A 26,667-nucleotide genomic window follows, 5' to 3' on the forward strand; every position below is an offset into this window, starting at 1 on the left:
CCAGCACCCGCGGGAAGCCGCTCCCACGGCCGGGCGCCGCTGCCCCCAGCACCTCGTTCAGCCAGCACACAGCTCTCGGTTTTTATTCTCCACTGCCACTGCTTACATCCCCCGCGAGCCCAGCGCACCCCACGGCCTCGCCACCGGCCCTGTCCCCGGTCGGGCTCCTCCTTGGGGCCCCACCATCACGGCCCGGCGCAGCTCCCTGTCTGGGGTGCGCCGGGGCGGCTGGCAGGGCCCAGCGGCGCTGCAGCTGGCAGAGCAGTTCAGGCAGCAGGGAGTCCAGCAGGGCCAGGCCCTCCCACGTGCACCGCAGGCCACTGGGGAAGAAGTGGCGGCTGAGCCCCCGGCTCCATGCGGGAGTCCCCAGCCACCACAGCACCCCCGGGGCTCACCCGCCATCCAGGACCAGCCAGCCCTGCTGCTGTAGATCCTTTGCCTCTCCCGGCACCCCAAACACAGCCTCCAGGCTGAGGTGGGGGGAGAAGTGCCCCCAGTGCTGCACGCCGAGCGAAGGGAGGGTTGTTAGCGATGGATCATTAGTGGCAAGTCAATGCTGGATTCCCCCACGTGTGGCTCCTCACCTCGTGTGTGATGCCCTCATCTGTGCGCAGTCCCAAGGCGAGCACCTCCTCCAGCCTGCGGGCACATGGAGAGCTGCGGGGCAGCATGGCAGGGGAGGGTGCGCAGGGGGGGACACCCTTGTACTCACTGTTCCAGTGGGCTCAGCGCCACCCGCCTCCTGGTGCCGTGCCCCTGGCTCTGCACCTCCCGCATCCAGGCGTCAGGCTCCAGTGTCTGGACACGGGCCTCCCGGCTGCAGCCGCCCTCACCCCATGGCACAAACCGCCCATGCGCCCCTGCAGCGGCGGGGCAGGGGGACAGTGGAGTTTAGGGGGCACACATGGCCACACACGACCTCCTGCCAGCCCCCCGTCAGCTCGGCTTACCCGGCCCCACGCCAATGTACTGCTCGGCCCGCCAGTACGAGAGGTTGTGAGTGCTGAGGGCGCCCTGGGGGAGAACATTGCATGGGGTGAGGGGGGGCTGAGCCTGCTGGGGGAGTGGCATGGCATGGGGGGGACACACACAGCATGGGGGGGGACACCCTACCTTCCTTGCAAAATTGGAGACCTCGTAGTGCCGGAAGCCAGCAGCCACCAGCATGGCGCGGGCAGTCTGGTACATGTTGGCCAGGAGGTCCTGGGGGGGCGTGGGCAGGGCACCCCCCCAGACCTGCGCTGCCAGTGCCGTGCCCCGCTCCAGCGTCAGCTGGTACAGGGAGACGTGGTTGTCGCACAGCTCCAGCGCCGTCTCCAGCCCCTGGGCCCAGGCGCCCTGGCTCTGCCCCGGCAGCCCGAAGAGGAGGTCGATGGAGGTTCGGCCAGGGAAGAGCCTCCGTGCCGCCTCCACGGCCCCCCACGCCTCCGCTGCCGTGTGCTCCCGGCCCAGAAGCCGCAGCTCAGCATCGTCCAGTGACTGCGGAGGGAGCACAGTGGCAGTAGGAGGGATGGGGGGGGCTGCAGGGGACAGGACCAGGGGGAGCCCCTCTCACCTGGACGCCGATGGAGAGGCGGTTGACGCCGGCTGCCCTGAAGCCAGCGAGGCGCGGTGTGCCGGCAGAGCTGGGGTTGGCCTCCAGCGTGACCTCGGCGCCAGCAGGGAGGTGGGCAGCCCCCGCGACAGCCTCCAGCACTGCCGCGATGGTGCAGGGGCTGGCCAGGCTGGGGGTGCCCCCGCCAAAGAAGACGGAGGTGACACTGTAGGGCAGAGGGTGGGGAAGCTGCGGGTGGGTGCTGAAGAGCCCCGTGCCCCCCCAAGCTCCTGCCCATGCACCCACCTCTGCACCTGGCTGAGACGGAGCAGGGTGCGTGCCTCCCGCACCAGGCAGGCGCGCACGGCCACCTCGTCCACCGCCGGCACCACGTACTTGTTGAAGTTGCAGTAGGAGCAGCGCTTGCGGCAGTAGGGCCACTGCGGGCACGGGGCGCTGTGGGGGATGGCCACGCCCCCACCCCCCAGCACCCCACTTCGGGGGGAGACAGCCCCAGCCCCATGCACAGGCCCCAGCGCTCCCCACCTGCCCCATCGGTGCCACCCGTCATGTGCACAGCTTGGGGACACCCTCAGCACCCCCCAGGCGTGCATGGCAGGGGAGCCCCACATGTGCCCTGTGACACGTGCAAGCCCCGGGGTCCCACATGCACCCACATGTGTGCAAGCCCCAAGGTCCCACATTCACCCCCCAATGTGTGCAAGCCCTAGGGTCCCCATGTGTGCCCTCACGTGCGCAAGCCTGGTGTCCCTCCCCCCACGCGTGCAAGCCCAGAGGCCCGTGCACCCCCACGTGTGCAAGTCCCTGGGTCCCTCCCCGACGTGTGCAAGCCCGGGATCCCCGTGCACCCCCCACGTCTGCAAGCCCGGGATCCCCGTGCACCCCCCCCGTGTGCGAGCCCGGGGTGCCCCGCTCACGTGCACGTAGAGCGCGGCTGTGCCGGGGGCGCTCCGGCTGGCTGCCTCCGAGGCAGGACCCGCTCCCGGACCTCCTCCCGGGCCGCCCCCGCCGGGCCGCGCCGCAGCGATCGCCGCCGCCGGCCGCCACCCCCGCGCCGCCATCGGGCCCCGCAGGCTGCAGCACCGCCCCGAGGCCGTCACCGAGCCTCGCCCGCCGCCCTGTCGACCCCCGGGGGTACGGCGGTGCCGGGGCGGTGGGGAGGGGAAGGGAGGGGGAGGGCAGAGCCCTTTCCTTCCGGCGAGGCGGTGCGGGGAATGCCAGCTGTGGGCTCCGGGGCCCGTGTCCTCCCCTGATGCCGTCCCGGGCGCACGGTCCCGACGAGGCTCGGGCACCGCCGGGACCTGCATCCGCTTCCCCGGCTGCCCCTCCGGGGCTGGAGGAGAGTTTTCCAGTTCAGGGGCTGCTCTGCCTCTCTGAGAAGGGAGCCGTGGCGTGTCTCCGCGCAGGGTTGTGCAAATCCAGTGTTGACGGTCCCAGACGTTATTTTTTTCTTAATTTGTGCTATTAATAGCCATGGAGAAGCGAGAAATGCCTATGACAAAGGCCGTGGCCGCAGATTCCTGTTTCCAGGCCAGGAGCGGGTAGTTCGGAGTAATCCACCCCTGACGTAACCCTCCCTCCGTGGGAAGAGCCCCCGGCTGCCGGGAGTTTCCAAGCTGGCAGCGGGCGCTATAAGAGCAGGACCCGGGTACGGGGACAGGCAGAAGCCCTGGAGCCTGCCTGCCACCCCGCACACACAGAGGCTATGCTGCGAGCCAGAAGGGTCGGCCCTTCCCCTCCTGTGAGTATTTACAGACAAGGCTGCGCCGTCCTGGGGGGCTGGGATGGCCATGGGACATCTCAGGAGGTGTCCTGGCCAGCGAGGGCTGGATGTGCCCAGGGGAAGGGGATGGGGATAGCAGGGAAAGCTTCCTGGGCACCCAGGCTCTGCTGGGACTCAGACTCATGGACAGTGCAGCACCGCTCCCGGGACACGAGCAGAGTTCTGGTGAGCAGGGATGGGGCGACAGGGGCCTGTACCCGTGTGCTGGCTGTGACCAGTGCTCGCTGTGTTTCTCAGCAGTGTGTCTACCCAGGCAAGCCAGGGCTGACCACCTTCATTTCTTACCAGCAAACCCCCAATGATGGTGAGTACACGGGGTGCTTCTGGGCAGCACAGGGACTGTGCAGAGGCTGAAGTTATCAGACAGGAACCAGAGGAGAAGCTCCTCTCTCTGTCCCGCACCGGGGTTAGTCCTGTGGGAAGCAAAGGAAGGTAAAAAGTCCTTCCCAAGACATCAGACCTAGAGGTCCACTGCATCCCCAAGGTCACGGGCTGCAGTTGCTGTAATGCATGTAACGGTTCCTCCTCAGGGAAGGAAGGTTTATAAGGATCCTAAAACCAGGGCAGAGAAGAGAGCTGAGTTTTGCTTGCACTTGAGTTTTGCTGAGTTTTGCCCACTTACTCTGGAGTGGGCAGAGGTAAAGCCAGTGAAACACGGTGACACCAGCCTCAGGAGCAGTTTGGGAACAGTGGAGGAACTTGCTGGTGAGACACCGAACGGAAAGGGTCTGACATGAACCATCCCATATGTTTTTTTCTTTCAGAAAGCAGGCATGAAGTGTGGGCTTGTCCACTTGGTCTGCTTCCATGGGTAGAGCCCACAGTCCAGCTGGGAGATCCAGGATCGACACTTCGCTGACGCCTCACCTCTCTCCCTGTTGCACCATTTTTCCCCACCCACTGGAGAAAGCCCCAGCGTGGAAGGGGGGCCCAGTCGCTAGCCCTGCTCAGGAAGGAAGCAGGAGGGAGACGGGCAGGAGGTCGGCGAGAGTCGGCAGCAACATTATCTGCTTCCTAGCTGGGGTGGGACACTTCTGCCGGGAAGGAAGAGGAGCTCTGCTCTTCCACTTCCTGGAGTAGTGCTTCATGGTTGGGAGGTACCAAATAACTCCCGTAAAATGCTGTCCCAGGTATGCTCTGCTTCACCCTGCCGATGGGACAGGAACTTTGGTATTTCTGCAAAATCCTTACTGTCTGTCTTGTCCAAAACTACAAAATAAACAATGCCAAGTCTACCCTGGAGAAGTTTCTTTGGGGGTCAGAAGGCTCAGAGGAGGTGCGGGAACAGGGTAAGCTTTTCCAGCTAGCTTTAGGGAGCCCCTTCCCATGCAAAGTCTCACTCTCTAAAGCCCCTGCCCCTCATTTCATGTTCATCAGCTGGATCATTTCACAGAGCTGTGTTATGTGACCCAGGAGTCACGGCAGCATCCAAGCAGAGAAGGCATTCACCTACCTTGGGAAGCCAGGCCAGGCTGTTATGACTTAAAATATCAGCAAAATATCTACCAGCATCTGTTCAAGTCCTCTGAAATGGCTGCAGCCAAATTGCTCAAAGAGATGCAAGATTTTAAAACCTTCATAAGGTCTTTCAGTAGCAGGAGAGAACTCCAGAAATAAGCATCCCTTCCTCACACCGTAGTATTTCTGTTGGCAAAGAAACAAACCCAACTGGGAAAAAAAGGCGCTCTGTTTTATTAACTGAAAGTACCATCAGCCTGATGTCGGGGAAAGAACATCTCCACTGCATAGCCCAAGGCACAGGTGAAAAGCAGATGCAAAGCTGGCTGAAGCAGGACTGATTTATCCCCTTTTTGGTTCTGCCTTCCCGAGCTCAGAGATGAAGGTGCTTCTCCATCTGCTCCCTCAACTTGTATTTCTGAATCTGGCATAAAGTGCAGAGGGGAAGAGGAGGAGGAGAGACTCAGGCAGGAGACGGGACAGGAGGCCAGGGCTCCTGCCCTGCTGCAGCCCCTCTCTTACCTTGCCTGAGACAGTGAGCGGGTACTGACCCACAAACACAACATACCGCGGGATCTTGAAATGGGAGATCTGGGAAGAGAAAACCAACTGCTACGCAACCAGCTGGGAACAGCGTATCCTGCCCAGCTGGTACTACCCAAGTCAGGGCTGGATCCCCAGTGGCTCTAACCCCCTGCACTCTCATCTGCAAATCCCCAGCAGGTACTGGGTGTACTGGACCAGCAAAGAACTGAATTACTGGGCTCAGAGGAGTGTGAGACCCACCTTCCCTTTGCAGAAAGCTTTAATCTCTTCCTCGGTGCAGTCCTGCCCAGCCCTCACTCGGATGCAGGCGCAGATCTCTTCTCCCATCCGCGAATCCTTCACACCAACCACCTGGTTGGGACAGAAGGATGGTGTTACCCCTGGGGACATCCCTCTCCTCCCGCAGGGTATGTGTGCTGGAAAAATGGTGCGAGCTCTGACCCATATCACAGGATGCTGGAGTTGTGGCATGGGGCTGTGTAAAGGCAGCTTGAGCTGCCTGACCATCCCAGCAGTGCTTTCTACACAACATCAAGCCCTCCTGGAAGGACTTCCCAACCGTTTAGCCAGAGGAAAGGTGGCAGAGCAGGCTGGGCACCCAGATGCCAGCACCTTCCTTTGGTTTTGCAGAGTCACTGGAGCGAGGGCTGAGTCAGACCAGCCAGGCGGCAGCTCATCGTGGATGCAATATGGACTTGTCGTCCCTCTGTGTACCTCTGCTTCCCCAAAAAATGGGGCAACAGGTTTCACGACCAACAGGGAGACTTGGGAGGCTGCTTCAAGTGCTTTGGGATCTCCAGATGAAACAGCAGGAGAGGGATGAAATCAAATTAAAGGACTATTTGAAACCCTTATAATGGCAGATCTTAGTAGACCACTGCCTGTGATACCAGGAGATGGGCTTCCCAAGCCTGATCTCTCTCTAAAGTTTGCTCACACTATTTCATAAGAGTCCTAATGTCATTCCCCGCTTTGAACCCGTATCTTGAAATCCTAGAGACACGTCGATCCTTTTGAGTCCAGAGCAGTGACATAAAGCCCTAGAAACTACATAAACAGGGATGGTTTGCAACCCATCTGCACTGGGACTGTTCCAAGGAGAGATGCTAGCCTGGCACAGGCACAACACTGACTAAATAAGTGGTTTATTTATGGGGAAACTTGTCTGGCACAAAACCTGGAGGAGAACAATCCCAGCAGATTGGGAGCAGCTGCTCAATGCTGCAAATCATTGCTGTCTTGCAAAGGGGTGAAACTCTTCATCTCCAGGGACTCGTTGGAGGAGTCTTTTCAGATTTAGGAGTTTCGTAATTAATTATCAGTAAAAACTGTCCCTCCAGACTGCTTTCCAAGTAAGAATTTCAGAGGGAGCTCTGAAAGTGGACAGGCAGTTTAAAACTGAAGAATGACAGTTACTACTTTGCAGACGTGAAGCTGGTGCACGAGGGGATTGCCCGAACCGATGTGCCCCATGGCAGGAGCTCTGCCTGCCCCTTCCCTGCCATGAGCCTCTCCCTCCCCCTCACCAACCAATATTACACAAAAGGAGACGCTGAAAACGGGGAAACAACCAGGTCCCAAGCAGCAGTCCCCGCAGCTTTGTGTACAGGTTTTCCACCACAGGAACCGTTGCTGCTCACCCACCCCACCTGCCTCCTGCTCACCTGGACCTCCTCAATCTTGGGGTGGGTGTGGAGAAACTGCTCAAGTTCTGCTGGGTAGATGTTCTCTCCTCCCCGAATAATCATGTCCTTGCAACGGCCTATAATTTTGCAGTAGCCGTGCTCATCCAGGCTCGCAATGTCCCTGCAACGACACCACACTCCTCATCCTGTCCCAGCTGGGTGGAAGAATGGCTGATGCTCCCACCCAGCCTGGTCTGGCGGGCCAGGTCAGGTATCCAGAGGGTAACGGCTGATATGCCACCTGAACACATGGAAGAGATCAAAGAGCTCCTGCTACAGCCAGACATTGCCATCAGCAGCGTCCACACAGACATCAGGGCTTGGGGGGAGGCGACTCCTGCCCCTGTGGTGTACCCCCACAGCCCCTCCACCACACCAGTAGCAAAGTGACTACCTCCATCTCCAGGGGCACTTGGCACCGAGGGGTCTGTGCTAAAAGCTGTTCCAAAGTTTCACGGAGAGAGCAGACCCGGAGGAGTAGGGCTGTTTCCAGACTCACCCCGTCTTGTACCACCTCTCAGCAGTGATAACTTCGCTCGTCTTGGCAGGGTCACCCCAGTAGCCCAGCATGACGCAGTAGCCACGGATCTGAAGCTCCCCAGGAGTGTTCAGAGGCACAGGCTTCCCTGTTTCTGGATCCTCAATTTTTGCCTGCAATGGAAAAGAAGGGCTTAGTAGGGGATGTCTGAGCCAAATGTGATGGTATGCCCCAACTCCAGCACCAGACAGAGAGGACGGACTGAGGTCTGCTGCAGGCAGAGGACCTGAAGCAGGTGGGGAGGGTCATGGTCACCTCTGTGTGGGGAAAGATACATCCCACCGTCTCGGTTTTTCTGGCGATGCTGTCATTGGGGAATCCCATGAAGGTGACAGGGCTGTTTTCTGTGGTCCCATAGGCAACCTGAAAACACAAGAGGAGAAACATGCCTCAAGGGGAAAGAGGACCGCACGGTTCCAGGCACAGGAAAGATGAAGCTAGTGATGACCACAAGGGAGAGTGGGGTGGGAGGAGGATGTTCTCACAAGTCACTTGGGTCACAGGCAAGCACTGCTTTCCTGGCCTGTGGACAGGGCTCTTCAGACACTCCTGCCAGAGAGTCCTGGAGACCCAGGAGCTAAAGCAGCACCGCACCTGCCTGCCACAGCCTTCCTCACCTCCATCGCTGTGCTCCAGACCCCCATCACCCACGACACTTTGGGTGTCATGTACTTTTGATACCCCAACTACTTTTCTTGGAGGACCCCAGGGTTCACCCTCCTCTTTTTTAACCTATGTCTCTCCAACCCCTGTCGACTCCCTACCATCTCCACCAGACACTGATTTTGCCTTGGTGCCCTTATAGCCATCAACTCAAGGTGCTGAATTCACCTTGCATCTTCTACAGCTCAGGGCATATCGGACATTGCTTTGGAAAAAACTTGGAGCCAGCAGTGGGCTCCTGTGGGAGACGGCGTGTCCCATGGCACGGCTGCTTGCTCCAGACCCTTTTGTGCAGACATCAGCTCCTGTAACCCTTGTAAAGGCATCACGAGGCTGCACAACACTCGGCGCAGCTGCACTTGCAGACTGAAAGCCTCAGAGCAGGACAAAAGCTTCTCGCTGCTAAACCTCCCTCATCGCTAATCCCAATGGCAAGCTCTGAGTCACCTCAGCTGAAGGTCACTTCTCCTCGGAGGAAAATTCCAGCTCTTTATGCCCAACTCAGTGGCCTGCCGAGACAGCAGGAGCTGGGCAGGAGGTGGCTCTGGGCAGCTCTGAGCTGCACCGACAGCACCATTGCTGGAATTGCTGCTTCACCTCCAGCTCTTTGGGAGCTGCATTTCAGTGGTGGGACATGCTGGAACACTGCTCTGGTCTCTCTAACCCACTCAGCATATCGTGTGTCATCAGGCAGGGTTTCTCTTCCACCCACTAATGTCACCGGTGGCTGCTTTGCTGGGAGAGTACGGCAGGGAAAGGGCCAATGCGGGCCAATCCTTTCTCCTCCACATCTTCATACTGACACGTGAGCAGCTCTGACCCACTGAACTGCAACAGGGCCCAACCATCTTCCTATAGCCTTGGCACCCAGACTTGGGTTGTGCCTTTAGAGCAAACGCCTGAGTTCCATCGCTGGCTGCAAGGGAACATCTGCATGGTCAGGGCTTCTGCACCGTGCTCACTGAACTCCAGGCACTGCGCCCAAAATTAACGAGGGGCTTTGCAAAGGACTATGAGGCATCCTGAAAAAACATGCATATATCCCAAATGAGCTACACATAATACTGGTGGGAGCACTTGGCACTTTCTGCCACTCGGGGCTGCTGAAGGATCTCACGTTGGACACAGTCTGTCATAACGGCTGATGCTCTTGTTTGACTACACCGGGGTCAGCATGAATCCGAGCTGGAGATTTGCAGGAGCCTCCTCTTAGCCAGGAATCTGGAGGAGATCGTCTCCAGGATGCTGCAGAGACCATCTGGTGCAAACTGTTCTGCTAGGAGCCTGGCAACCCACAGGGAGCGACTGTAAATAGGCTTCTCCTACCAGACGCAATGATAGCTTCCCAGTCGGGGTGGAAACCTACAGCGTCTAATGCTCAGACAGGATTTCTCTCCCACCCACTAATACGAGTCCTGTGGCTGGATCAAATGACTGACGAGACACAAATCCAAAATCTTAAACACTTATTAAAAATCCCAGCGCCTTTGTTTTTTTGTTTTACTCTGCTGGATGAATTGCAATGTCGGTCCCAGGATCCCGGCCAAGCCCTGAGTCAACCCTTTCTGCCTCTCCGGGTCGCTCCAGCAGTTTAATTGGACACAGCAGCAGGCAGCTCCCTGGCAAGACGATGCTGCGGGTGCCGCGGCTCACCAGGCTCCTCTAGATGCCTGGCAGCATGCCGTGTACCCCAAGCACTGCCTTGGCCGGCGGCTTGTCCCCATAAACACTCTCACACCCTCAGTAACGGGTTTCCCAACTCAGCCCAGTGAGCAACGCGGGTCTGAACCTCCAGCCTTCAGTCTGCTGCCTGATCGCTGCCTTCCCCTCCCAGCCTGCCTGCACCGGCACCGCTCCCTGCAGCCAGTCACTAGGATGTTGCTCCTGACCTTTCCAAGATAGCATTTCTCTCTTGGAATAATGTTTTCCCCATCTGCATGCCCAGAACCGAGGCAGTGGCTGGAGCAAGCCCTCGTGCCAGCGCTGCTGTCCTTCCCAACCCTCATCTGACACGTGGAGCATCCTCCAACGGCTCCATCGTCCCAGCCCAGCCGCAGCTCGTGATGCACGAGATGAAACAACGCTTCCACAAAACCTCATATACCAATTTAAGCTTGGAGATATCCACGAAGATTCATAGCTTTCAAGACCCAAAGGGACACTTAGCATCATCTAGGCTTGTCATCTGGTATAATTCAGTCCAGAAAACCTCACCCAATAATTTCTGCATCAGCTCCATAATTTCCACTGGAGCTGTATCTTGTGTCAAAGCAAAGCTTTTCAGAGGCAAGGAGTCCAGCTCAGACCCTTGGCTTTGAGAGGAGCTACAGAGAATATAATTGACTGTAAAGACTTTTTTACTGTGAGGACCACAAGTGACCTCCCAATGCCCAGCACGCAGATCAGTCCTGCCTTCAGCAATGACAAGGACAACTCCAAAACAAACTGCCGCCTAACTTACTCCTACTGACAAGAGATTCATTCTTTGTGAATCCGAAGCCTCTGTCTAAACCAGGAATAAAAAGAACATCTTAGCAGAACTGTGTTTTTTAAAGCACATTTCAAAAACATTTCCTGCTAGCACTGTTTAAACACCGGCCACTGTGGAACAGGCAAAACAGCCTGAAGAAGGAAGCGTCTAAAAATTAAAAATAAAGTAAAAACAATCAGACTCCAGTCTCTTTAGTAAACATTTGGGAGGCAGACCAATCTGGTGGGGAGAGCGGGGACTCTGAAGACCCTGGGTTTTTCCCAACCATGCCGCTTATTTACTGCATAACTTGGAACGAGTCACATCAGCTCTCTGCTCCTCGGTTTTCCCCAGCGTTCAACGGCAATAAAAACACCCACTTCCCTCCACATTCAACTGCTGCTGAAAGGCTGCGATGAAAAGGCTGGCTTCAGGACCAGCACTACCCCAAGAGGGGTTACACTGGGTGGGACTGGAGCAGAAGGTCAGGGCTGCAGGAGAGCACAAGGTCCTTGGAGGAAACCCCCTCTGGACCTGAACGATGTTCAGGGAAGATCTTCATGTCCCTCATCACCACCCTCTGGTTATGCCACGCTGGAGGATGATGGCAGGGCTTGAACCACCAAACTAAAACCTACAGAATTTGAGCTTTGCTGAAGACAATATTGGCCTCGGAAGAAAGAAGCAAATTGACCATGAAATCATAGGGATTTTCAGACTTCAAAGAAGGCATAATGAACAACAGAAAGCAGACTGCCAACCCAAGAGATGTGCTGAGGAACCTCTAAGAGACCCTTTGAACCCCTCTCAGTGTAACGTGCTGGATGGATCTAATTATCCCTAAACCCCTGCTGAGTTGTGTTGTCTGCCTCAGATATCCCCACCGAAGTCAACCCCAGCCCTTCCCTTCGCAGCCAGCTCCAAATCATTCTCAACTGAGCAAGGATCTTCCCTCATCCAGCTGCTCTCTACCAAGATGGCCCCGAATTTTGCTGTCCTCTGGGGACATGTGTCTCCTTGCTTTGGAGATGTCCCGCTATCCCATAATTGTATTGGAATATTCCTGAACCTTCAGGTCAACTTTGCTGCCGCAAAAAAACAACTTCTGATCACGTCCAGCCTATGTCACACTGAGATTTCATTTCCTTCCCCAGCAACAGTACCAACTTTGTGTCAAAAACGTCAGGGCACAAACAAGCGGGTCTTGTAGGGCAAACCTCTAAGGGTGGCCACCCTGTTGGCATTTCTCCCCACTCAGAGAGCTGCCAGACAGTCCCAGTTTGGATGGGGCTTAAAAAGTTCCCAAAAATATCAGGTGCCCAAAGCACCGTCTTTGTGTTGTAGCACGCAATGGCTTTGCCTCAGGAGGTGACCACTGCAAAAATGGCAACCCAGCTTGCCCGAGCCAGAAGACCGCCAGTGAAAATTAACCTCCTGTTATTGTACAGTCAGGACAAACTGCTCCTCGCGGTCTGGAGTTAAAGCTGCCTCTCTTCTTTCCAGGCTGAGCAGAAGTCTTGAGGCTTGCAAGTATTTCCCCAGTCCTGCCAGCATTTCAGAAGCACTGCCCAGTGGCAACCAGCAAAAGCATGTGCAGTAACTTACTGATTTATCCACAGCTTGATAAAAGGTCTTTACTGTGTAATTAACTCCATCCTCCCTGCTGCTGGGTGCCAATGCATTTAGAAAAAGTGAAATTAAAAGGAAAAAGTGAGAGGAAGCGTGCAGAAACAGAGTCTTGCAACGATGGAAAACCACTGGTTTGGGGCTACCTTTGAATGCTCAAAGCTGCTGGAGGAGGAAACTAGGCAAAAACCGAGGGGCAAAGGTAACATCCCCATGAATTTAGAGAGCTCAGCTCCTACCGAAGTCATGGCTGGAAGTCCAGGATCTTGTTGCTTCCATGCTGCATTTTAAATGTTCTCACAGCACATTCCCATAGCTTCTGTAGCTACTGTAACCACATACTTATCAGGCCCTGCCCAAAAATGAGGTGGGATGGGATAGGGAGGTCTCACTTTGGCCAAGGACAAGCAGGGAAGTTGTCACTGAGTGGAGCCGATTTTCCATTTTGAGAACAGGGGGCACTCATGGCTGGGGAGCATTTGGGAAAGTCAGAAGTCTTGCATGGATCGGTTGTGTTCTGCAAGGGAAGAAAGCTCCACTCTTCTTCAGAGCCTGCAAGAGTTGCAGAGAGGACAGCAGCCCTGGGCAAAGCAGCGGGCTGCCAGGAGATGCCCAGTGCCTTGCAGGGTGGACACGGCAGGGCTGGGGAGAGGCAGCAAGAGCTGGGTGAGCTTCATAGAAGAGGCCAAGAGCATCATGCAGCAGCTGCTGGGATCAGACAGAAGGGAAGGGTGGTGGACATCAATGGGGAGCCAAACTGGCAACATATCAACGGGTGGAGGCCATGCTACAGTGGAAGAAAACCATCAGAAGGAAGGAGGTGCACCCAACACCACCTCCTCCAGCTCAACAAGCAGTCTGGGCCTCCACACCACACTGAAGGGTACCCTTCAAGCACATCAAACAAACAATAACTCGGGTCTGAACTCAGAGCCCCAGATGTCACTGGGGGATCACCGATGGGATACTTGCACATCATCGAAAGCCAGGGATTTCTCAGGTACTGCCTGGAAGAGGGGGGACCCTGGAGACCCTCTGGGGCTCCCCATGCCCACCCACAAGGGCTCCTCAAACACTGCCTGGAGGGTGCTCTGCGTTTGGGACAACTCCCCTGGGACACTGCAGAGCTTCCACCTTCTCCCACTCTGCTCCCTCCCCAGCACCCAGTGCCAGGCAGAGGCAGGGGCTCCGCTCCGCAAGGTCTGGTGCTTGTGTGGGCTGCAAACGGGGACAGCACGTGCACCCCGGGGCACCTCCCCCAGCTGCCTGAGCCCTTGCCTCCAGCCTGGACCCCAAGGCCAGCTACACTGGCGCCACTTCAAGAAGGTGATTGCTAGCATGCACTGACATACAAAACTACATCTGCATCCCCTTAAACGCTACAGAATCAGGCTTAAGCAAGCAATGGAGTATTTTAACACGGAGTAACACACGTGCAGCTGTCTTGATATGCCAGACTTGTCAGTACTAACAAAAATAAAGATTAAATATGGAAAAGACCATCTCCAAAGTTGTATCAAAACAGCTCTGACCTGCAGCACCAAAGAAACACCCCAAATCTATATTTACACTGTTTCAAAAACTGTATTTATTTGCTTAGCCCACAACACCTCCAAGAAGGAGAGGAGGGGAGTCCAGCATCTGCAAATTACCAGGCACTGGGAATGTTTGCAGAACTGTTAATCAATTAAGAAAGAGAGGATGGCAGGATAATCCTGCCTCTTCTGCGATGTCTTAGCAGCACCTGTCCCAGGAGACCTGCGAGGTGGGGGCCTGGATGGGACCCAGCTCACTGCGGCATCCCACCACGGCAGAGGGAACACTGACACTGCTGCCATTGTCACCGCCAGACTGCGAGCCACCCTTGAGCGGGACCCAGGTGAGCTTTTGAGGACCACTGGACATTTGCTGGCCAGTCGAGGGCTGCAAAAACCGGTGTGGGAACACCAGACCCCGCCAGCAAGCAGCTCAAAACACAAACAGCCAGGACCCCAGGGGTGAGGTGCCAGCTGTGGCAGATGCCAACCGACTCCCGCCACAGGAATGTGCTCACCGAGGCATGGAAATAAAAAAAACATTAGGGGAAAGAACTTCCTTTTATTCAACCTTTGTGCCTGGAGAAATGGAACTGAGAAGCAGACACCTTTCCCCCAGTAGCATTGCCCTGCTGCCACCCCACCATGGGACCAAAAATAACCTGGCATCCACCTAACCTCTGCTGCAGGCACCGGGCTGGCGGGGAGCCCTCAGGATAGGGATAGCTTCCCACCTTGCACCAGCATCGTGGCCGCTACATCACAGCATCTTCACAAGGAAGCTACGGGTCTTACCCCTGTCCACAGCCTGCCTGCTCCAGCCACAGCACACACATCCCTGCAGGGAGAGTGTCCATGTCCCCAAAAATCTGCAGTCTCAGCCAGCAAAGAGATAAAGGGTAGAAGAAAGGGAAATTTATCCTCAGAGGAAGAAAGATGAGAAGATCGTTTGAGGCAGTTTAACCTCTGAAAAGGATCTTGTTCCAGAAATACACATGGGTGGGATGTATTTATGGATGGAGTTTGCAAGGCCCTCACCAGCTTTTTGCTCCAATCTGACCCACGCTGGCAGAAATCTCTGCAGAAGTGGTAAGCTGTTAGCTGGTATTTTTTGCAAGGGGATGGGAAAACCAAGTATCAGACATCAGCTGCATTTGGGGAGGGAGCACAGATACACTACCTAGCTTCCTAGCTTCAGTGTCCAGCAGAAACAGGCTGGATTTTAAATCTCACCTATCAGTTGCTCTTGCACAGTATAGCTGGTACATAACTGCAGGAATTGTTTATCAAACGATTACAAGTAAGACTAAGGTGGTTGAACCTGCTCAGAGAGGAGGGGGGAGGGGGAAATCAATCAGTGGATAGAAGATGGTGCTTTAGAGGTGAATTTTCTTCTTTTCCAATCATTCACCCAGCTCCCTGTCTAAGCTTTACGAGCAGAAGACGCTTAAGGGGCACTCTCAGTCCTGATCAACCTGGACAGGCAAAGGCGGAAAACATGGAGGGTTCTTTGTCTACCTCCTCTTTCACTGTCTCAAAGATCCTGACCAAGACACTCAAAGCGCTACTCCAGAGATCAAAGCATGTGCGTGACCATTGCCGTGCCTACTGAATCAGGCATAAGCAAAAATACCATTCCTTTGATCAAAGATTTTTAAATCCTACCGTAACTACAGTCGTGAGTCCTGCAGGAGGTCCCTCCAGCAGGAGCCTGGAGCTCCAATAGTCAGAGCATCTCTCTGGAGATGAGGCAGGAGAAGCACTTGGTGCTGAGGCGAGTGGCGAGGCCCCAGCTGCTCGACAGCAGGGCGTTGTACCTCAGGGCTGACAAACATTGGAAGCCTGACATGGCCTGGTTTGCACCGAGGTCCCACATTACATCATCATTCAGCCAACCCCATCTGCTCCACAGGCTCACCAGAACCTACATTCACACCCCAGAAGCCCCTTTTCTCCCCCAAATTAGTCACGCAATGAAAACACCGTTCAGACTGACAGCTGCTGACCAGAGCACGGGCTGCCAGGCAGTTTGCATAACACCGTCCGGAGCATGCTCGGCGGTGCTGGCTAATTCCTCATTGCAACAATGGAAAAACCCAGAAATCTCGGTGAATAAGCCAGTCTGTGTCCTAAGTCAGCCCTTGGATTTCCTCCCTTTCTTGAGCCTGTCTCGCCTCTGCAAAAGCTCCGCTGGGGCTCTGCAGCCAGCCTCAGGAACAGAAATCTCAACAAGCTCACAGTTATGTGCTCGGCTCTCAGCTGTTTGCTGCAGCCAGGAACTGGCTGGAAATCAGTTCAAAATGTTCCACTTCCAAACCCCACCCCACAACCCCTGGATCTCTCTCTTCACACTCACAGAAGCAGGCGCTGGGGCTTTTAACTGCTTTGCTTTAGCCTTCTCTATTGGGAGAGCAAGGGACATCCCCTGCGTCATTAACTCACCTCTGCCACTGCTACCCCAAGACAGGAGCCAAGGCAGACCCTAGTCCCAGCTCCAGCAGTGAATTCCTTGCTCTGCTACCTCACCATCCCTTTACCAACGCCCACACCTTTCCCTGTCCACAGCTTTGTCTCTTTGCCTTCCACCTCATCTGAGCCGGGCATGGAGCAGGGCACCACCGTCCGGCATTTCATATCCACCACCCGTGCCCCACCACTTCCCTGCAGGCTCTGCCACTGCCCCATCCCTTGTTGGAAGGCAACAGCCACTGCTCCACAGTGCCACGTGCTGAGAGAAAAAAACTCACACAGGTCTCCCGACCATGACCACGGATATGTCACACTTGACTGCTCATAGGAAAAGACGCAGCAGAAATGAAGACTATCTTTGCTCTCCCTTCGTTGGCCAACTCCTAGGTGCAGTCTAGATCTGGAAGTCTTCAAGAAAAAAATTTTATTGCAAGAGCAACTACAGTGCTGTTAGCTTTTGGCATGACCCCGTACCGCTCCCATCTTCTCCCATCCCTGCTCAGGCACTCTCCTTTGAAATCAGCAAGACAAGACCCCTCAAAAACCCTCCTCTGTTGATAACAGGACAAGGTGCCTCTCCCCAGACCAGCCAAGGCTAAATACAGCCCAGGAGCCTGCTGAAAACTTCAGCACGAGGTGGCTGCGGAGCGCAGCAGTGCTCCCTGCTATGCCGTTCAACTGAAAGAGGTTGTTTTTCCCCCCACTGATGAATCTGGGCCCCGCTTGGCTCAGCGGGGACCAGAGAGGTTCCCCACAGAGCAGGTCTGCATTTGTTCTTCCTGACCATTTGCCTCCCTGTTGCAGAGAGGAAAACTACCTCTGCACAGTCGCTTCGGCAGCGGGGCCAGGCAGGACCGCAGACACTCCTCTGCCTGGTGCCAAGGGGTTAAAGCTCACAGTAAGTTCCCAAAGCCAGTTGCTTCCAACTGGCTGCTGCCTGCGGTTTGTGGGAAGGGATTTTGCTTTTTAATAACATTATAAATAGGGCTGTGTTCAGCATGCTGTAAACCCAGTTACTCTCCCTCTCCCACCCATCTCCCTCCTCCTCCTCCTCCTGCTGCTTCTCTTCCCACCACACCAATTCCAGATCTGACCATGAATCGGCCAGGCTTCTTCCTCAGTGTCCTCAGCCTACTGGCATGTCTTGCCTCCATTGTGCAGGCATGTCCCCCGAGCTGCCACTGCCACGGTGGAGACCTGCAGCACGTCATCTGCGACAATGCGGGGCTGAAGAAGATCCCCAAGGTGCCTGAGCAAACACGGCTTCTCAACCTGCAGAAGAACAACTTCCCCGTCCTGCCGACCAATGGCTTCCGAGACCTGAAAAAGCTGGTGTCTCTGCACCTCCAGAGCTCACGGATCAAGGAGATCTCAACCGGAGCCTTCCGGGGGCTCAAGAGCCTGGTCTACCTCTATCTCACTGATAACCAGATCAGTGTCATAAAGCCAGGAGCCTTCGATGACCTATCTGAGCTCACCTACCTGTACCTGGACCAGAACAAGATCCCAGACCTACCCAAAGGGCTCCTCTCCCCTCTTGTCAACCTCTTCATCCTGCACTTAGGCAGCAATAAAATCCGGGAGCTGAAACCAGGGGTCTTCAATGGGGCTAAAGACCTGCGCTGGCTCTTTCTCTCTGACAACTCCCTCACCAACCTCCTGCCTGGGGCTCTGGAGGATGTAGAAAACCTCGCTGTCCTCCACCTGGACAAGAACCAGCTGAGCAGCTACCCTGTGAATGCAATGAGTAAGCTGAGAGTGCTGGAGGAACTGAAGCTTTCTCATAACCCGATTGAGGTCATCCCTGACAATGCCTTCCAGTCCTTCGGGCGTTACCTGCAGACACTCAACCTGGACAACATGAAACTGAAGAAGGTGAGTCTCTTTCCATTTATTCCAGATAAGAAACACAGGGCTTCTTCTTTACAGTTTGTGAGGGCTGCTTCTTCCTCAGTTTGCTGTCCCTCCCTTGCAGAGGAGAGGGGAGATGAAGGTCTGCAGGCTCTGCAGACAGCGAGGCACTGGCCAGCTGACAACACCCCTGACATGGCCCAAACAAGGGATGAGAGAGAGTACTCCACCCTTCTGTTGAGTTATTTTATGCAAAACCAAATTATCTGGAGCTGATCAAACTCCTTAGAAAGGCAGCACATTCCCTCCCAAGCTGGAGGTGACACCAGTCATTGAGAAAAGTATTTGGGGTGCTCCAGGACAATTAGCAACCTTCCATCATCCCAGACACAAGGTGTGGGATGAGAGGTGAGCGTCTGCCTCATACTCGAGGGACTGAAGGGCACTGCCACCCTGCAGAGCTGAACTGCTCAGCCTCCTTCGTTCAGCCTGGGTACCTGTTGTAGGTTGGAAGGGGGAGACTCCTCAGGAGGGGCAGCGGTTTCTTATGCACGCCTTGCAGACAGGTAGGCATACGGACCTTCACCTTCACCTCCCCCCATGCCTCCCAACTCTACACGTTATAAAGAAAGGTTTGTTTATTGATGCCCTCTCAAAAGGAACTCTCGCAGCATCTTACAAAGGAGCCCTGTTCCCACTGGAGAGGAGGAGGGACATTCAGGTATCCCGAACGGCAAAACAACCCCCTTCTTCTGTGAGAAAGCATGATCCATAGGCAGGAGCATCACACTCAGGGAATCACTTGCATTGGGACCTCTGCGATGTCAGGCAGTGCAAGAACAGAAACAAGCACACTGCAAGAAGAGCAGCACCCTGTTGCAGCCTGATGTCCTAGGTGCACCCAATGTGGCTGGAAAGGGAGGGTGCTGCAGGTGGAGCAGAACAGTTCTCCCTGGGATGACACTTTGCCAGGAAGCCCAAAGACAAAGGGCACCCAGGTAAGGCAGGCTAGGACTTATGATGATATGATGGAAGATACGATGAAAAAGAGAATTTCTTAGAAACAAAGAGCAACTCAGAGGGCCTTGCAGGGGTGAGCAGATCACCTGAAAGCTACCAGGAATAGAGCACATTGGAGTTTTGAGCATCCCAAAATGCTCAAAAACTGGAATTACAGCTTGCCCAGGTGGAGAACAACACTACCTAAAGTAGCTTGGTAGCACTCAGCACTTAAGCCCATGTCCACTCTCAGCACTAACCTCTCTAGGATGCAAGTAAGCAAACTCAACACTTGAAAACAATCTATTGACCTCTCTAGGCAAGACCTTAGACCTTAGTCACAGCACTTTTGTAGACTCACTTTTAAGGCACTTTCATCATGTGCAAGTCAAAAATTACAGCTTAGATGTTGTACCAGCTGTAGAGACGTTAGTTATACGTTGAAAAAATTAGACTAACCCCTGATGCTGGGGTGCTCCAGGGAATTGGGTGTCCTTGGATTGGCCAAAAAGCAAGGGTTAACAATTCCAGACAGCAAAAAATACTTTCTTCTTTTCAGTGACCACCTGTGGACGGGACCTTTAAAGGCTCTTCTGCAGCCAGATGCCTTCTTTCCTCCCCAACAGCCCAGTAAGACACCAGTTTACGGGATCAGCACTAACAGGGGTGGCTTCTGCAGCTTTAGGGCTTGCATTCTTTTTCAGGAAAACAAAGCTCCCATCCCAGCTCAGAGTTTTCTCTGCAAATCCTCAAAGGCCTCGTATCCAAACAGCCCACATGTGAACTTTGGACTGCTAGGAGTCATCTAATCACAGAGGCCTCATGACCTAGAAAATTGCTACCAAATACTTTAAATGCTGCTGGCATCTTGACTGCAGCTCTTTCTTCTTCACAAAAATACTGTCCTTAGCTGTTCCCTGCATGGCTGCAAGATTTTCGAGCTGATCAAGTGCAAAACCATTCCACACGAAGCTATCCCAGCCTATATTGCACTTGAACAGAACAAAAAGAGCCCTCAGGCTGCTCTGCAGCTCCAGCACAGAGCTCTCCTTCCCCACCAGCATCACGGACCACAGCAGTCACCTGCAGGGCTGCATCGCACAGGCCAGGACCCACCACGTACATCAACAAGAAACCAGGCAATGCAGATCCTGGAAGCTTTATGTACGCCCCTCTCTACGTATTTATTGCAAAATAAATTACATCAGCAACCCTCCATCTAAATAAGGGGAAAATCACCAGTTTCTTTACAAACCCATGCTCTGGCAGGCAGCGCAGCAGCTGTTACCAGCAGATGTGAACTCTTCTCATGGGGCTGGGAGAGGAATGAGCAGCTGAGACAGTACACCACTGTCCAAACCAGAACGTGGCCAGGCTACCGCCCCGCTGCACGGTGTGCCAGCATGTCTCTGAGCAGCTCCACTATCAGCACAGTAAAACCAATCAAGGTCAGCTCGGTTTTGGACTGCAGAGGCCAGCACCGCTGACTGTCCAACAGCTACAGTACTCCGGGAGTCTCTTAGCTAAGCTTTAATCCTATCCAACATTGCTTAATTTGGAAGATGACAAAAGTTCACAGCTTAAAATAGTGCATTTCCTCTGTCAAGCTTTTCAGCTTAAGAGAGCTTGAACACACCCTGATGGTCCTGTCTGAATGCGAGCTTCTAGCCAGAAATGGGAGCACAGGTCCTTGACTGGGGGGCGGTTCTGGTAGACCTAGGTAGACCTAGACCTAGCTAGACCTAGACCTCCTCTCCACCGTTTTGAGAAAGCTTTCCCCTGCTTTGAGAACAGGGAGAAATGGTTTGTCATAGCCAAGAGGAGCTTTGTGCTTTGTCAATGACCTCTCTCCAATTCATCATGCCAAGGAAGTTTGTGTAGAGGGGTTTGCTTTCGAGAATAAACTTTCCAACCTGAGTAACCACAGGCTGAGAAAAGCCAGGGATGAGGTCTCAGGGAAAAGAGGAGAGGGCTGCAAAGACGGGTTTACAGCCTCCCTCCTCTCTTTGGCAGCTTTTTTAAGGGAGGCTCTCCCTTAAGCCTGCCCGTTAATTGAGAAAAGACAAATCTTGCAGCATCCCTTGCAAACAACCCGCTGGAAATGAGAAAAAACGGAGGAGGTTGAGGTGCTGGAAACCTGCCTCTATTTCTACACTGCTCAGATGCCAAGTGTAACTTTCCACTCGGAGCCCCCGGGCACTGCCAAAGTCTACAGCCCCTTCAGACGCCACAAACACTCCCTCCTTCAGCCGTTCCAGGACAGGCAAGGCAACAGGCACTGGGAGGATTTCCAGCCTTGGAAAGGAATACACCCAGAAAATATCTTCATTTAGAATGGAGAAGTATGGCTCAAAAATAAAGACGGCTGCCAGACTTCACTTTATTTAGGGATGTGGCTGCAAAGACAATCCGTGCATGGATTTGGGACATAGCGATTCCATCACCCATGAGCCCACCAGCCTGATGCCTCTTTTAGGTGTCCAGAGTTTCCAGCGAGCCCAGACCCCCCTCCACTGCTCCTTCTCTTGCTCTTTCCATGCTTATGCCACTAAAAGTCTTGAAGAGGGGCACTCAGGTTTGAAGTCCCCTTGCCTGTTCCTGTTCCCAGCGTTCCTCACCAGAAACCTTTGTGCTTCAGTTTGCAGACAACGCGTTCACTGGTGTGACCATGCTGAAGACCGCTCACCTGGAGGACAACCGGCTCACCCAGCTGCCCCGCAACTTCCCCTTTGACAAAATGGAGACGCTGACGCTCTCGCGAAATGCCTGGCACTGCAACTGCCAGCTAGCACATCTGCGCAAGTATGGCATCACGCCCCCCTTCCCTCCCCACATTCCCTGGGGTCTCCTTGGGGGTCCCCCGAGGGAGGTGCCCCCCGAGCTGTGCCCGGCAAGAGGAGGCTGCTGAAGCCTGCAGATGTGCTCAGCAGCTCTGTCTCCAGCCTGCCCTCTCTGTTCATGGTATGAGTGTTGTCCATGATGGTTTGTACCTCTTGTAAACTCCTGGTCTTGTTTCTCCCCGTGTCCCAGGTGGCTGAAGGGCAATCGCACCCGCACCGAGGAGACCTGCTCTACGCCCGCGCAATACCGGGGGCAGTCCATCAGAGACACCCCGGCCCTCCGCACCTGCAAACTCCCCACCAAGAGGTCCAAGAAGGGAAGCCGCCATTAAACACGTAAGATGGTTCATAGAGCCACTTCTATTGGTAGCTTTTAATCTGACCTACAGCAAACCCTGATGCCACCAAAGGTACGGGGACTTTTTTCTCTGACTTTAATGACACTAGGGTTTGGCTCAAAACAGTTCATTCATTCACCCACCGATGCCTCTGCTCAGAGCTGCTCCATCTCCTGGCAATACTGGGCTCCACGGGCTGCCAGAGCAGAGAATCTGCCTGGAGCATCAGGGTTGGAGTCAACCCTGTAAAACAAACACAGGGCTAAATACAGGCCTACGGCAGCAAGTAAGGGTGAAATGTGTAATTAAGTGTCAAAACAAGGGTGGCTTTAGCCCACTCTTACCCTAAGCTGGGATCACACATGCTTTACTTCTCTAACTGATTGGAGATGCTCAGCCTTTTGCCCTAGTAAAGGTCCTCCCAGTCTGGTCTGAAATCCAGGGCAGGACATTGCTGGGAAATCCGGCCCCAGGCTGCCCAGCCCATATGAAAATAGATGTCTTCCATAAGGAGCAGTTCTCAGTCCAGCACCTGCCTTTTAGCAACTACAGTTCCCATCCAAGACACTCAGGTATTTAAAAACAAGGGCTGATGCCTTCAAATGAATGTCCCAGAAGAGGAAGGTTTGAGACAGCAAATATTCTTTGAATAAAGAGTTCTGGGCCAGAAGGTGATTCAGAGACAGGGCTAACTTTTCCTTGAGCAATGGAGCTTGCTGACATCTACCAATCCAAACACCAACTGTGAAAACCTATCACACAAACACCTTCCACAACTGGAAACTACCAATTCAGCGCACAGAGTAGCAAAAAAGCCACAACTGTCATCACTCCATCCCAAGCATTTTACTTTTCCCCACCCCAGGAATAGGTCTGGAGCTTGTACGGCTTCCAAAGGACTTTGGATGAGCCTGCAAGTTTGTAAGCTCCTGGGAAAGGGACCTTTGCTCATTTGTTAAGTGGCACTGTATGAACAAGGGTTGTCACTGTGCCCTTTCATAACAGAAAGGACAAGGCAGAAGCCTGAAGCCCAGCTATGTCCATTTGGTCCCCAGTTCACTAAGGATATGCATAACAGGATGGAGAAAGTAAATTTATGACCAAAATGTCAGGGATGATGCCAGCTGCTCTGCGTCTTCCTAAAGTGGCTATTTCTCTTCCAGTGCCAGAGGTTTTATGGATTAGAGATGGAAATACCAGTCGTTCCATATAGGGCGGGTAAAGTTCCGCTCTAAGGACGGAAAAACTTCAGTTTTCTAAACCACAATATTTAAATGTATTTTATTTACAGGTCTGGCCCTTCTTAACCTTCTTCTCTCCCTGCCTGAACTCAATTCCAGTTCACTCCTCCATGATGAGAGTAAGAAAACTGTGACAATAATACCTGGTTTTTCTATAGCACCTTCCATCCAGCTCTCTCAAACAGGTTTACAAGTGTTAGTGAAATAGAAAACTATTTATTCCAGTCTTGCAGAAGACAAAGCTCAGTGTCACATGTCAGTGCCAAAATGCCGGCACACAAACCCACTCCAGTATGGTAAGCATGATTTTAAGGAATATGAAGTACCTCTGACTTCATCGTGCACCTCTTGAGAGCCAGGCAGCTTGAAATACAGCCAGGGGGTCTGTATTTCAGGGATGACCAATGACTTGGGTCACTGACCACATTTCAGATGAAAAGCTGCTTGGCAGTTTCTAAAAATCTACCTGCCCTGGATTTTCAGAACCGGGGCACCAAAATAATTCACTACTCCTGAAAATCTCGCTCTTGGGTTTCTTCCTCTATGAAGGAAGTGCTCACTGACCATCAGCACTTTGGGTAAGATACTCAAGAGTCACACAGAGAGTTGGCAGAAGAGGTGAGAGACAGGACTAACCCATCTCCTCTACTGTGGGAACTCGTAATGGCTCCTTGACTCCTAACTCTTCACTTTCAAGTATGGGCTTCATTCACTCAATGTAAAAATAAACAGACAAATGCTAGAAGTTTACTGATCTGCTTGAAAAAACCCCTTAAACACGTGGCCTTCTCTCTTTTTTTTCCCCTAGCAGGCCCCGGTATGGCCTGTCCTGGTGACCGGTCACTTCAACTATCAGAAAACTACTGAATTCTGAGTCCTTCCTTAAGCTTCTCCTACCTGTCAGAAAACATTTCTGATATATCTGAACACCTCCAGCCTCCTCCGAATCCCCGCTTCTCTGCTGATCACAGGATGGAATCCACCTTTTCAATCTTTTCCGACATCTATATATTTTAAAAGAGGCATTTTTAAAAACTAAACTATGCATGACCATACTAAGACAAGCTAACCTAGATCCTGCCGGTAAAACACAGTCATCTTTCCCAGAGGGAACACAACCCATGTCCCCGATCAACCAGTTGGTCGCTGTCTCTCCCCTTCCAGTGGAGTGGAAGCAAGTAGGAAGGTAGGAGCATCTCTCCCCCAGCTGCTTGATCAGGAAAATTGGTCTCAACCCATGCAAAGAGACTCCTCTGCCTTCCCACGGAGGGGATCCCTGCAGGCCAGGGCTGAGGGGGATAGGTGAAGCAATGCCCAAGAACCGGTGGCCCCGAGACCGAGCTGCCCTTTCTCACCAAAAGGCAGCAATATCTCTAGGTTGGCCAGAGATCTTTTAAGTGAAGCAGTACTGGGAAACCCTGAAACTGAAGCCATCTGAAGACTGGATTCCCTCCCACTCTGTGGGGTCTACCAAGATGCATGTATGTCCGAGAGAAGAAGGTGTGCACCGTGCAGCCTGGCTTGGGCACTCCTCTTCTCTCTGCCCATACTCCAGAGGATCTAGCAGGACACCAGGATGACTGTGGTTTATTGTCACGGCTATTACAATACCACAGTTGCAACTTAACTGTGTTTTTTAATCCTAAAGAGTTATATAAATATATGTATATTTATTCCTCTGAAACTGAGTGTAAATGACCTTTAAGAGGACGAAAACTCCTCTGTCTCCTATATAGAAATCAAATTGTATATTTTCTTATGTACATCTTCTGTATAAAGCTCTTGCTGCAAAGATGAATTCAACAAGTCTCCCTGTGTCTGTCTGAGGGCTGGGGGATCAGAAGTAACACGAGACCGTGGTACAAATATAGACTTAATCCTCTTTATCCTATGGGCAGAGCAACTGTTTGGGAGGGTTTTATTATTTCTTTTTATACAAAGCAGGAACATGTGACAGCTAATGAGTCCTGGGCACTTGCAGTAATGTCTGAAAATATTTTGTGAGGCCAAACTCAAGCCTACTATAAAAATAGGTAGCTGTCACCTGACAGAGTCCGGGCAACGGCATCAGGGTGTCCCTGGCGTTTTCAGCTCGGTGTTAAGAACATCACATCCAGGAAAAAACCCTGGCCGCCTCTGAGACGGCTCCAGGACAGATGTCCTGGACTCCCCTGGTCCACGGCAGAGCACATAGTCATCCCTGTCAAACCCTGGTGATGTCCGGGTCCGCCAACAATAACATGCTTAATCTGACTCCCAGCCCCACGTGTTTATCCATCACAACAGTCTGCTTCCTCAGCATTTGCAAGCAGCGTGGCACCGAAGTTATTTCCTTTAAAGTAAAACAAGAAAGTCCTTTTTTGGCTCAGCCATTCACTCACAGGCACACACGTGCAGATGGCAAAATCTGCCTACGAAACATGTCACCTGGAGTGCCATTGACCCCCTCGCTGGTGGCCTGTCCCCCTCCACACGCAGGACATGCTGATGCTCTTGCACACACCAAGGGTACAGGGACGTGCAATGGAGCAACAGCACACGTGGTCCAACACGTGCTGCCCTTCTGGCAACGCAATGCCTGGTGCTGCACATGCCATTCCCATGTTCAGACTCAAACGCACAGCATGCAACAAGGTTTTGTACCTGCATGCAGTCCAGGATGGTGAAAGAAACCTGACAGCTCCATGGCAAGATGAACACATGCACCCACCCACACCGATACAAACCAGCAACGCCTCTTCCATAATTATTCGTCCTTGCAGCATGTACAACAGAAGGGTTTATAAAAGCTTTGAAATGCATCAGCAGAAGCTCAGTTTACAACACTGAATGCAATGTCTTCTCTTCTTACAAAGCTTCCTCCCCAGACACCCTGCCAGCAACCAGGCAGAATCCCCCTTCTTCCTCCCAGCCCCTCTACACCTTCACTCCTCTGCCTGGCCTTGCACCCACAGTCCCATCACGCCTGATCCCAGCAGTTCTGGCACTGCCAGGTACCGCTGCGGTGCAGAGATGCCCAAACTCAGGGTCTCATCACCACAAACACCACTTGTAGCTCTAGTCACAGCAA

The 26,667-nt window shown here is 53.6% G+C and overlaps 3 protein-coding genes and 1 long non-coding RNA gene across 6 annotated transcripts in view; 2 read left to right on the forward strand and 2 right to left on the reverse strand.

Moving 5' to 3' along the window:
* Positions 1–13: 13 nt before the first annotated feature.
* RSAD1 (radical S-adenosyl methionine domain containing 1) lies at positions 14–2,616 on the reverse strand. Of its 2 annotated transcripts, XM_075169695.1 has the most exons (9): positions 2,473–2,616; positions 1,841–1,974; positions 1,556–1,760; positions 1,114–1,479; positions 951–1,014; positions 713–860; positions 585–639; positions 396–499; positions 14–320 (listed from the first exon to the last, which is right to left on the reverse strand). In XM_075169695.1, the coding sequence occupies exons 1-9, from the start codon at positions 2,614–2,616 to the stop codon at positions 83–85; spliced, it is 1,458 nt and encodes a 485-aa protein (XP_075025796.1). In that variant the 3' UTR covers positions 14–82. The 2 variants fall into 2 exon arrangements, with proteins under 2 accessions (XP_075025796.1, XP_075025795.1); XM_075169694.1 differs by lacking the exon at positions 2,473–2,616 and having other exon boundaries at positions 1,556–2,171.
* Positions 2,557–4,573, forward strand: LOC142091000 (uncharacterized). Its single transcript, XR_012676686.1, has 4 exons — positions 2,557–2,689; positions 3,027–3,296; positions 3,576–3,642; positions 4,103–4,573. It is a non-coding gene; the product is annotated as an uncharacterized LOC142091000 (long non-coding RNA).
* Positions 4,574–5,007: 434 nt separating this feature from the next.
* ACSF2 (acyl-CoA synthetase family member 2) overlaps positions 5,008–26,667 on the reverse strand; it is a 37,535-nt gene continuing 15,875 nt past the window's right edge. The window contains exons 11-16 of the mRNA XM_075169696.1: positions 7,821–7,928; positions 7,527–7,678; positions 7,007–7,148; positions 5,583–5,693; positions 5,319–5,387; positions 5,008–5,220 (exon numbers count right to left, since the gene is read on the reverse strand). Coding sequence (XP_075025797.1) covers positions 5,170–5,220; positions 5,319–5,387; positions 5,583–5,693; positions 7,007–7,148; positions 7,527–7,678; positions 7,821–7,928 — 633 coding nt within the window. The 3' untranslated portion in view covers positions 5,008–5,169. The remainder of the gene's footprint in view (positions 5,221–5,318; positions 5,388–5,582; positions 5,694–7,006; positions 7,149–7,526; positions 7,679–7,820; positions 7,929–26,667) is intronic.
* On the forward strand, positions 17,349–25,395 carry CHAD (chondroadherin). 2 transcript variants are annotated; one of them, XM_075170100.1, is made up of 4 exons: positions 17,349–18,203; positions 21,817–21,980; positions 22,209–22,354; positions 24,406–25,395. In XM_075170100.1, the coding sequence occupies exons 1-3, from the start codon at positions 17,424–17,426 to the stop codon at positions 22,348–22,350; spliced, it is 1,086 nt and encodes a 361-aa protein (XP_075026201.1). In that variant the 5' UTR covers positions 17,349–17,423; the 3' UTR covers positions 22,351–22,354; positions 24,406–25,395. The 2 variants fall into 2 exon arrangements, with proteins under 2 accessions (XP_075026201.1, XP_075026200.1); XM_075170099.1 differs by having other exon boundaries at positions 17,374–18,203; positions 24,409–25,395.

This window comes from Calonectris borealis, chromosome 20 (assembly GCF_964195595.1).
Source record: "Calonectris borealis chromosome 20, bCalBor7.hap1.2, whole genome shotgun sequence".
Classification (NCBI taxonomy): Eukaryota; Metazoa; Chordata; class Aves; order Procellariiformes; family Procellariidae; genus Calonectris; species Calonectris borealis.

Excerpts from the sequence above, each read along its gene's own strand:
- RSAD1 (XM_075169694.1), bottom strand. The coding sequence starts at position 2,089 with ATGGGGCAGGTGGGGAGCGCTGGGGCCTGTGCATGGGGCTGGGGCTGT. Across the intron at positions 1,480-1,555 it reads GCCTCTCCATCGGCGTCCAG|TCACTGGACGATGCTGAGCT; the intron begins GTGAGAGGGGCT and ends CTCCCTCCGCAG. Across the intron at positions 321-395 it reads TGGCTGGTCCTGGATGGCGG|TGGCCTGCGGTGCACGTGGG; the intron begins GTGAGCCCCGGG and ends CTTCTTCCCCAG.
- CHAD (XM_075170100.1), top strand. The coding sequence starts at position 17,424 with ATGAATCGGCCAGGCTTCTTCCTCAGTGTCCTCAGCCTACTGGCATGT. Across the intron at positions 18,204-21,816 it reads ACAACATGAAACTGAAGAAG|TTTGCAGACAACGCGTTCAC; the intron begins GTGAGTCTCTTT and ends TTTGTGCTTCAG. Across the intron at positions 21,981-22,208 it reads CAGCTAGCACATCTGCGCAA|GTGGCTGAAGGGCAATCGCA; the intron begins GTATGGCATCAC and ends CCCGTGTCCCAG.